This window comes from Cicer arietinum, chromosome 4, assembly GCF_000331145.2.
Source record: "Cicer arietinum cultivar CDC Frontier isolate Library 1 chromosome 4, Cicar.CDCFrontier_v2.0, whole genome shotgun sequence".
Taxonomy (NCBI): domain Eukaryota; kingdom Viridiplantae; phylum Streptophyta; class Magnoliopsida; order Fabales; family Fabaceae; genus Cicer; species Cicer arietinum.
The window spans coordinates 3413157-3425442 of NC_021163.2; the positions used below are offsets into that span (position 1 = coordinate 3413157).

General features: G+C 26.3%; 1 protein-coding gene across 1 annotated transcript; it reads right to left on the reverse strand.

The window, feature by feature from the left end:
• Positions 1-9788: 9788 nt before the first annotated feature.
• On the reverse strand, positions 9789-11147 carry LOC101515418 (protein EXORDIUM-like 5). The gene has a single exon (XM_004495347.4). It carries the CDS (start codon positions 10989-10991, stop codon positions 9948-9950), a length of 1044 nt encoding a protein of 347 aa, XP_004495404.1. The 5' UTR covers positions 10992-11147; the 3' UTR covers positions 9789-9947.
• Between the last annotated feature and the right edge of the window lie 1139 nt (positions 11148-12286).

The following is a 12286-nucleotide window of genomic DNA, read 5'->3' on the forward strand; positions in this document are numbered from 1 at the left end:
TTATTAAATATATTTATATTTACCTCCCCAAATATAACTTGCAGATGTCGAATCTTTAAAATATATATTAAATATTTATCTTTTTACTATTAAACTAAATAGTTGCATGCGATATCTTTTTCTCCGAATATTACTCGTTATTATTTCAAATTGATTTAAAGAACTAAACAAGAAAGACAACTTCTAAACTCAATGCATCAAAAAGTAAGCCCAATACACAATTGTAATTATGAATTACACTGGAAAATAATTTTCTTAAAAATAAATATTTAAAAGTATGATATAATACTTCAAAACAAACACCGCCAAGAGTTTATAATGCTGTTGTTTATCACATAAATTACACTACATTGGAATATTCATAGTGTCCTTGGTAGACTGTTAAAATTATCTCAACTTTTCGAAATAAAAAATAAAAGACCGGAAGAGGTAAACACACAAGTGATAGTTCAAAATAATTTGATTTAAATAATTAATAAATTTTAGTTAAAGAAAAATAATATAAGATAAATCGAGTTTGAATTTTGATTGAAATAATTATTAATTAATTTTTTAAAATCAAAAAATTGAATAAAAAATATTTCAAAACAAAATTTACTATTTCTCGAGTATTCCAACCATTTCTCGAGTATTCCAACCATATTTTGTAATGCGGATATAATACTATTTGTTGCAGTTTTTAAAATATAAAGCAGAATTTTTAAATAAATTAACTGTATACTTTTGATAACAACCTATTTATTTACGTTTACAAATATAGTTTCAACCGTCCTTAGTATTTCACCTTTTATTTAATATACTTCCCTTATTAAAAGAAAATTGTTTTCTTTTGTATTTCATATCAACATATTAAAATTATTTATGACAGGTAAATATGTTTTGTTGATCATCATGAACTTTTATGTAATTAAGTAAACCTTTTATTTACAAAAATGATTAAATGAAACTATAATAATTAAATTGTTATTTTTCTTTTCTATTCTATAATTATTGAATGAAACAAAAATAAATTAATATATTTGTAATAGGGCCGGCAAAAGTCCAAAGCAAGTGAGGTTAAGGTCTTAAGCTTTAAAAAATTTGGGCCTCTAAATTAAGCCTTCAAATTATTTTCGTATATGATATATGTAGAAAATTTTAGTGTATACTCCTAAATTTATACTCTTACCTCTGTTTTATTAAAAATTTAATTTTATCATTTTTAAAAATAAAAAAACATATATACTTTATGTTTTTGGTACTGTTTCGGAGTACTTCAAAAAAAAATTAGAACACAAAGTTTGAATTTTTGAAGACATTTGTATTTTGAAAAACTTGAAAAAATGTCAAAAATATATTAAGTTTTCTGATACATAAAGTTTAAATTTTCTAAAACACATTTGTGTATCAAAATATTTGAAAAAAAAATTCGATACACAAAGTTCGATTTTTTTAAAATACATTTGTACAAAAGTTTAAGTGTTTTGGAAAACTTTCTTTAAAGTTTTCGGGAACTTAAATTGAATATCGTAGAGTAAAAAAAATATTTTTCTTAAATAAATAAAAAAATTATATAAAATGTGGGATAAAAATATAAACGTAGAATACATGCAAAAATTGTCATCATTTTATTAATTTTTTGAACTCACAAATATAGTGATACAGCAATAGTGCATTGAATAATAAGTTCCAGATTTTTGCGATCAAAACAAACATTCTGCGTGTATGTATTTCATAATGAGCCATACATTATAAGTATTGTTTAAATGATTACAGTTATGTTTTTCTTATCACTATACTTTCTTTCCTAAAACACAATGGCTTTTTAGTAAAAAAAATAAATATACAGGCCTAGACATACTTATGGCATTCAACAGGTTGAACCAAATATGGAGTATTTTTGAAACTATGGTATTGAATATAGTTGAATTTAGTGACTTTTACATGTGAGGCAAAAAAAATTATGTGAGTTTTTTCTTATAAACAAGACTGGATAAAATATTATTTACAAAACTTGTAAATGATTCAAATTATTTATCCTTATATCCCTCTTAAATTGAGCTTCTAATTTCGTTTTACCCTCAACTTGTTATTATAAGATTTTGACTAGTTATAATCTTTAATTTGAAATGTATTATTTTACTCACAACTTATTCTTTATATTTGTTGGTAAAATTTAAAGTCAATATTTTAAAACAGTTGCAATTTTTTTTAACTCAAAACAGATGCTATTATTACCCAATCGAATTGTAAAAATAATATTTTGCACTTTAGAACGACACATACCACGTGATGTGATTTAGAGCGACTAAAATTAATCTGTTAATAGAGTAATCAATATAAAATGTATTTGAAATTATATAAGTATAAAGAGATCTAAATAAATTTGAAAAACTCCTATGTTGGGCTTTTACCTTTTGAGTTTTGGCCCTTGTTTGCTTACCTGACCCAATCTCCATCTATAATACCCCTTTTTTTATTTATGATGTTGCTTTCCTGACATACAAATGTGTGTTTAGTTAGAAATATATGGATGGGTGTACTTGGTGCTCTAATCAATTTGAGGGTCTTTTCATTAGTTTAATTTGGAAGTAATGTAATAGCTCCATTTTCAAACGTATTGAGTTTAATCTTAATCAATTGATGGATAGTATCAAACTTCAATTTTAGTAGTGGTTAAAATCAAAATATAAGAGATTCTATTACAACTTCAAAAATAGAGTAATCCTATTATGTGTCTTGATTTGAAGTTTTATTCAATTCTTCGTTACTATGTTCTGTTTTTGTAATTTTAGGGTATATTTTTTATAAGAGTAGTCATCTCGTTCTTTTTTGAATTGTAAATTTTTCTGATTCTTATTAGTTATTAAAACACATTTTATACTTAGATCAATCAATTAAACTATAAATATATATTTTAGCAATAAAAGAAAACAAATAATATTGACTGTAAAATTCATCATCTCCAAAATAAAATTTATAAAGAAATGAACTTGTCACCAAGATGTTGATTCCAATGAAAAAGGAATAAACCCTTAAGAGTGAGTAAGACTGGAAAGAATGTAATTAATATTAATATTAACATTATATTAAAAATTAAAATGATAAAGAGGTGAAGATGATACAGTATGAACAACACAAAAATAAAATTACTCCTCTTTTTTGTGAAAAATATATACCAAGTCTACTTTATGTGAATTTTGTTATCAATGTGTTACAACTTACCTAAATTTCATCTCAAAAGCATAAAAAAATATATTATAAAAAAAATGTTTCTCTAAAAGATATTTCCATACTAAATGTTTGTTTTTCAAGTTCAAACAATTAATTTAAAGTGAATAATTTATGATATTTAAATTCGTATAATTAAAATAAAATTATTTAATAACGAACATTTTTTCATATAAATTTATATCACGAAATTTACACACTAATATGGATAAAGAAAGATATACCAAATTTGAATTCATATTGTAGTTTATATGAAATGTATAATCTGAAATTGACTTAAGAAATATTATCCACTAGTATAAAATTATGGCTCAACTAATTATATTTTTGAGCAAAGAGAGTCTGAATCACCCTCTTTGGGTAAAATTGAGTACCTTGGAGAAGCTGGGAGCTGGGACATAAGATTAGCTGTATACAATAAAGTTTCCAATTAAAGTGGGCCTGAATCATGAATCATGAATCATGAATCAGTTAGATTATACTTTTGGTTTTGGAGTTTGGTGTCTCTCACTCTCTCTTCATTTCCTTTTACTTCTATTAATTCAATTTGCTCTTCCTCTTTTAGTCCATGACCATCATCCATTTGCCTTTTTAAAAACAAAAAATCAATTTATTATTATTAAAGTATTTTAAAAATATAATTTAATGTCAAAAACTAATGTATTTTTTTTACTAAATTAGACATTAAAATAACAGTTTACTTCACTTTTTAAAGATTAAAATAATATTTTATCTTTATATTTTCTACCTATTCCATTAAATCAAATAATGTCGAAAGTAAAAGCAAACCTGCCAAACAAAACATAACCAATTGATGATTACCATGTGCCAAGTGGGGGAATTGCTTTTATTCTTCTATTAGAATGTTGTTTTCACTGATTTATCTGTCTACCGAATAAAATCATTTCATTCATTTATTTTTATTAGTTGTTGGTTTTAAGATAATCACAAATTTTTCTTATTTATATAGAATTGTTATTTTTTGTAATACATTTCTTTTAGTTTATTAACAAGTATTTTAGAATTATTAACACGAAATAAATGTCTTTAAAGAATTTATTAATTAAATTTATTTCTTAAAATTTTAAATTTTGATATTTTTTATATAATATATTATTTTTATTTTCTTTTTTAGTTTTGTAACAAATATCTTTAAACATTTGTTAAATGACTCTACTTTTAATAACTTATTATCTCAATTTATCTCTTTTTCTTTCTTTCTTTAATAAATTAAAGATATTATTAATAAAACAATTAATGTTACATTAATTTTTGAAAATGTCAAATAAAAAAACAAAAGAAAATTATAGTACAGTTCCATTTTTTTTATATCCTTGAGAAAAAATAAAAAGCTTCTCGTCGACATGGGTTGAGTTAAAGGCTTAGCTGCACAGTGCTATTGAACTTAATAACATAATTAGTGGAGTATTTGCTTTTTCGTTATTTGACTTGGTACTATTTATTTGCATATGACCATTAAATGTGATGTAAAAAGGGACCGTTAAATGTGCTAGGTGCCGAGGTTCAATGCTGGCAGGCATGTGCTTGATTTGGTTGGTAGAAAGTACTGGAGCCTAGGACAAATACCAAAGACCAACTAGATATTTTTTTTTATGAAAAAGATAAGACACCAAATGAAGATATATTTGTCATAAAATTAATAGATTCATGTTTAAGAGAGGATAGAGATATGATATTATATAAAAATTTGCATAAAGAATATGAAATTTGATATGAATATGAAATAAGATAATAATAATAATATTTTATTTTATTATGTATATGTTATATATATTATTAATATAATATATATTATATTTAAATAATAATTATTAGAAGAATTATATATTAGTTTTTATAACAAATTTATTATATTTTAAATAATATAAATTAATTATAAAAAATTTAAATAATTAATGAAATGATTTTATATATAAAATCATCAATTGACACTAATAAATAAATAATTTAAAATTTTAAAAAAATCATGAGTAGTTAGATAAATCTTTTATTTGTTATAATATAAATAAAGATATGATATATATTGTATGTAAATGGCAGAAATATCATTGTAAATAAATTATATTTCTTTCAAAATTTCAATTAATTTTTATATTTTTATAATTTTGAATATTAATTTATTAAATTATATAAAAAGACAAAATTATTCTTGTGATAAAATCATAAATGTTTTTAAATTAATTATTAATATTTTATTATTAAGTTTAAGACCATATTCTACTAATTATTTTTATATTTATATTTGGTTACATTTACATTTGTATATTTATATTTTATAAGCGTAATTGAGTAAATTATTGTTCTTATCATATCTTATTGGTTTATAACCCAACTTATATTCAGGATAAAAATTTCATTAGAGAGACATGATATGATTGAGTTTTTGATTAACTTATCATATCACGTTGATTCATCAAACACTTAATTTAGACAGAATATGATAATTTATTCTTATCTTGTCTTTTATCATGTCTCTCATATAGATTCTTAATATTTTTAAAATATAAAAGTAATTTTTTTAACATAAAAATTTATTGTTTTTAAATTGTTAATTAATTTACTAAAAACACTTATGAACACAATTTATTTTTATATAAAAAAAATTTACAATAAAAGACACTTAATTCGAGATCATAGATAACCACATATTTTATTCATAATTTAAATTGAAATTTATATGTGAACAATCGATAATTTGTATTTCTCAGATACGATCATCTATAAATTTTAATTTTTTTTAGTAGATTGTCGCATTCCGAATATGTGACTTCTTATTAAAAGAAAAAAATCACGACCTCTTGAATGTCTACAAAAATAGGATATTTTAATATATAAATTTCAATGTAAAGTATATTAATTAATTTTAAAAAGATATAATAATAATAATAAAAAATCAAATTATGCGCGATCGTATAATTTAATTTATGGAATAATAACATAATAAACTAATGAACCTTTATTTAAACGAAAGAAAATTAATAATGAATTTTTTATAATGTGTTTAATTTATATTGCCTTATTATTGTAAAATGTTTTTAGATTTATATGTAAATCTAATATAAACATACATAATACATATATTTGTGGAGATAATTTAAGGAAAAATATAATAGTGATATTAAAGTAGAGTTTAATTTGATATATGAATAAACATATAAAATGTTTACATAGACAAGTAAATTGATTAATACATTTTTTTTATTAACTTATCATTTTTAAATAGCAGCCGCCTCCAATTTATAGGCCTACGTTTTGTTTCTTTAACATTTTTTCATCTAAAAGAGGTAGTTTAGTGTTTTTTTTAAAATATATATATATTTCTAAATTATTTTTTATTTCTTTAAGTAAATGATTTTTTTTATATATTTAACTTTTTGGTCTGGTTTCTTTTTGTGAATTATTTATTTTAGTGCAATGTTGTTTTTGCTCGTTATTTTGGTGCGATGTTGTTTTAATTTCTCGTTTTGATACACGGTGTGTGTTTAATTTAGATCGATATATCAACTTTGATAAATTATAAATTTAATCAATAATTGTGACGTCTTAATATTATATTTTTAGATATATGAATATTTCAGACACTTTAATAACTTTAATATTATGAATCTATTTGTAAATTTATACATTTTTATTTTAGCAACTTTGAGTTGTATTATTTCAATATCATTTTCAAAAGAATTAATACTATTTTTAGTAAAAAGGAAGAACAAATTATCATTTTTGCCGAGAGGAATTAAAAGGTTTCAAAAGAGTCAACCGACTAATGGATACAACGTGTACTCCCTCTAAATTCATGTATAAGCAAAAATACAAATTGTTATACTTATTAGAAATGATAATTAGGTGTATTTAATTATTTTGATTTTATATAAAAACATGAAATGCATTTAATAATCTATACTTTATTATAATGGTTATTTCCTCGTAACATGTATAATAAATTTAAAAGAACTTTTGAAATGAAAAATGAAATGTGGATAGATAGTAATAATTAATTTAAAGGAAACTTTTGATTCGTAAACTTTAAATTGTAGAGTTTTTACCAGAAGTTGCACCCTTCATCAATAGCGAAGTTATGATAAATTTTATGAGGGATCGAACATTAAAAATAAAGTAAAATATATTTTTAAAATCAATGTATTAAACTTAATTACTAAATAAGGAAATCCACAATAATTTTCTATATGAAATATAAAGTGAAATAGAATAAAGGAAATAAAAACTTATAATTATCTAAAAAGTTGAATTCGCCAATATTTTAAATTATAAAATTTATCTATAATTGATGTGTTGCTTGATAGAGTAGTAATGTTTTCAATATAAATAATTACTCTTTTCGATCACTATTATAAGTAAAAATAACTACTTTCACTAATGTTAAGAAAATTAGTTAATTGCAATTAGTTTGTTAGATTTCATATAAAACATAATCTAAATTTGTTAAATTGTCTCTTTAGATGGCAAACACTGTCAACTACTATCATTAAATATTCTTTTTATTAAAATAAGAGTGTATTATGAATATTATAATGAAATAAACTAAAAGTAGTTAAATTTTGTTTATAATAGTGACAATATTTGAGGCCACTTTTTTATTTTTTTTATTTTATAAGAGTGACTAGTTGGAGTTATTTTCAAGAAACTCAACTTTTATTGAGTTATTTTTAAGAAACTCAACTTTTATTTTATTTGAGTTTTGTCTTGATAATTTTCGTTGTTGATAAAACACGTTAAATTTAGCATTTGAATGGTAATTTTTTTTATTATCTTGTTTCTGCTATTTTTTTTTTTTTTACAAATAAACTTATTTGAGATCTTATGTTATTTTGATTGCGAAATGTTTGTGGTATAAAGATTTTGAGTGAAGTAAAATATGAGAAAAGTGAATTTGAAGATAACAATCTTATTAGAGTTCATCAATTTTAAATCTAGATTAAAATGGTATTTTCCAATTAAACTTTAAATCAATAATCAAATTATAAGAGGCCAAATTATAACAAACTATAAGCTCAAAGATAAACTATTGAAATTGATAATTAACTAGAACATGTATATAAATATCAAAAGACATACATGAGAGTATAATTAATTACATCCAATCATAACAAATAAAAGATTAGTTACTCATTTTCATGATAGCCAACATGATCAAAATGAGATGGCTTCCGATGGTTCTAAGCTTTTCTCCCTTAACTCTTTCTATTTTGTCTTTGTTTCTCTCCCGCAAAAACTGAATATGAAAGTCCCCTTTTACTTTAAGTTTTTCTTTTATACCATAAGCAAGGAGATGAGTAAGTGACAAATTCAGTTAGCGAGTTATGGTTGGCTTAGCCAGTCCAAGGTTTCTGCGTGTTGAAGGAATTTGATCCACTTCGAACCATCTCAATTGGCTTGTGAGCTATGATTGACTTAGTCAATTTGTTATGCCATAAATCACTATTCTTCTGCCTTGAACTGGCTTAGTTAGCTTATTCTGGATTAACGGATTTTATCTAGCTTTTCCTACTTGGTGCAAAACAAGTGATTAGATGAAATTTTCGATACTTTCTCATGAAATAATTACATCTACATAACTATTATAAAAATTGGGGACAAATCAACATATTTGTTACTGAGTTAAATCAATAAGTGTCTCAAATCTATATAACTTTTAAGTAAAATTGACACTCATCATACACAGTTAAATATATATTGGTAGAATAACTAAATATAAACGTATATCAACATATTAAAAAAAATGGAGCAGCCTTGCCTTTTATGTCTTTTTAAACTCGAGTGTTGGAATGTCTATAAGTACCTTACCAATTTACTACATATTATTGTTATTGTGACGTCATCTACTCGTAACTCTATAAATAACCTAAAAATTGTGGAAAATTTTGCGAATTATAAAAATTTATTTATTAACTTTACAAAATACAAATTATTATCTTGCAAAAAGTAGTATATTGAAACATACAATCTTCGTAATAACAATTCTACCATCAACCTCATGTCTCTTGATATGAGGTTATGTCGAAATGCTAAAGAGTGTTTTCATAAAGCCAAAATGAAAATTGCACTGTAAACTTTCAATTGAGTGTTGAACATGTAAAAAAAAATTATTAAAGTGATTTAATTTTAAGTGAATGTAAGAAGATATTATATAGAATCCGGTACTATTTGCCGTTAGCTTTTCAGACGTGAAGAATTCTAAAAGTTGCAAATAATTTAATTTAAAGACAAATTAAGACATAGGCAAAATAGGAAATACAATCATATTTTTCATCACTTCTAATGCCCTTGACCAACTTTCCGGGTTGCTCAGCTCAGTCGCCATCTAATAAGAATGCATCCGATAGAAAAAACACTTACCACTTTTATCCAAAAGGAAAATTGTCATGTAGAATTCGATTTTCCATTTTTAATCACAGCCAAATCATTTAAAGTACCTACTAGTATTTTCAATCACCATCATCATCATATATAATTAGTGTAAGCAGGGATCGCAAAACTCATATAGATGGGACAGCACACACACACACACAAAAACAGCAATGTACACGCAAGTGCAGAAATTTACAAAAAAAGCTACCGATAATATTAATGAATTTCCTCAAGTAAGGGAAATAAAATTACAAAAAAAACATCGTTACATAATATTTATGAATATGATACAGTAGGGGCCAGCACAAGCATGAGTAGCGTGTGTCTGAAATATGTGAATGAATGAATGGTCAATTCAAATCAATAGCATTAGGACCAGCACAAGCATTCAAAACTGGGCTCCAAACCCACTGGACCAGAAACTTTCTATTCCTAAGCCCATTAAGGTTAAACGTTCTTCCTTCTTTATCCTTCATCACTTCCCCAATGTAACCGCCTCCACCACCGGTTCCGTACAAACCCTCGCATAAATCACCGATCTCCGTCGGTGCCGTCGGATCTTCCCCTGCGTACCACGCGTTTACCAACGGATTCGACGACAGCTCCGCTAGTTCGTGAGCGATCACGCTCACCATTCCGTCAACTCCGACGTCGCCGTTGGGCGGCGACAGTTTTCCCGGTCCACCTCCTCCCATGTATGCTGGCACGGCGAATGGATACGCACAAACTTCCGCACACTGTTTCCCTGAATTCCCCACCCAAGCGTAGGGAAGCGTGTAACCTACCTTCGACGGAAACGTGAAATAGTGGAAACCGCACACCGCGCGGCAGAATTCGTCCATCGTAACATCTTCCGCCGTTAAAACAAGGTAGATTCCTTTCCGGTGATCGACCGGGAACGGTTTAGATCTCACCGCCGTTGCTATTACGTCCTGGATTGAAAGTCGCGTGAGGCGCTTTCCGTTGGAATAGCGTAGGTCGGAATATTCTCCGGCGATTGAGATTGTGCTAGAGATGTTAGCGCCGGTTTGGTCGGTGTAAAGAGAAACGGTTTTCCACCAGTCGGAGACGGAGGGATGAGGGGCGGTGGTATCGGAGATTGAAAGGAGAAAATCTTTGATGAGTTGTTTGTCAGGTCTAGCCCATTTACCGTACCATATGAGGTAGATGTTAATCGGAGAAGAGAGAACGGGTCCCATGTGGTATTTGAGTTTAACTACATCGGAAGTTCCTTCAAAACGTTTTGATGAAGATAGTGTTCGGAGTGGTGGGATTGGAATTCGAGGGTTGAATTTGGTGTTTAGGGTTTGAAAATCTTCGTATTGTTCAGTTAATGCAAGTGAAAAGAATAGGAATATGGAAAAAAAGAGAATAAAATTAGGTAGGGGTGACATGGTTGTGCAATGCAAGTTAGAAGAGAAGTGAAGTGAAGAGAGTAGTGAGTTGCTATTTGCGGTGTTATTTTAAAGAGTGGAGACGGTGGAGGGAGGTTAATATTTAACAAAATTAATAACACAAGACATAAGATTATATAGTAATGTAATAATGGAGATTGAAGAGAAAAGGGGGAGGTGTATTTGATTGGGAGGGAAATTGGCTGGCGACAGCTGCCATGTGTGGGCGCACTATACTCGCCAAAAAACAATCATAAATAAATATCTATCTACTTTTATTTATTCATTTTTCAAAAGTGTAAAACAGATATTTCTTTGTTTGCTTCTAATCTTCTTTTCACTTGCAGAATATTACGATTAAGGAAGGTAATTTTAATTTACCATTGTACTACTGTGTCTCTTTCACCTAATTCACACGGGTGAGATTCATACTTCAACTTGCTCTTGTATTAATTAATTAATTAATGTATTACAGTTTTACCCTTTCCTTTTACTTTTAATTTTTTTACTACTCTTTGAAATAATGGGGTTACATTGCAGGTTGATAATTGATTATCATTATTCATTGAAGGGAGCAAAAGAAAGTAGAAAGTAAATTGGTTGGTGGGTATGGTAAAGTTTATAAAGTATGATGAGGAGGCCTCAGCCTTGGAGAGAACAAAGTTCTTCGCCGTGATATGCGTCAAGCGGGGCCGCAAGGCCTGTTATTTTTACTTTTCACACGTCTAATTCTGCCCCACGGTTTGAAATTTTAATTTTATTTACTAAATTCCTACATATGTTGGTGTGGGGGGTCCAAATTTTACTTTCATTTATTCTTGTGTTATTAAGGGAAATGTTGGATTTTGTCATTCATGATTACTCTTTGGCTAGTGAACATTTGAATGGTACTCTGCAGTGTTGAATAACTCTTTCTGCACATTTACCTATTACCAGGGAACCATTTCTAGGCACCATTTTACAAGAGAAGCATTTGTTTTTAACAATATATTGGAAACTCATTTTTTTGGGTTTTTAAAACCAATAAATTTACTTCCTCGATTGTCATCACAACTCACAACTGTTTGGTTTAAGACAATTTTTCCTATTGTAGCTTGTCCTTCCCTTAATAATAACTTTTGAATTAATTATTGTCTCTATTATAGTAAGTTGATAGTTAAGTAGTTGAAAAATGATGAAATGAAGCATTATTTAATATGGACCAAAAATAATTAGACCATTGTTTTTTTATCTTTGAATAAACTCCTAAATTAGACATTTGGGATAATTTTCTATTTAGGTAACCATGTTATAAC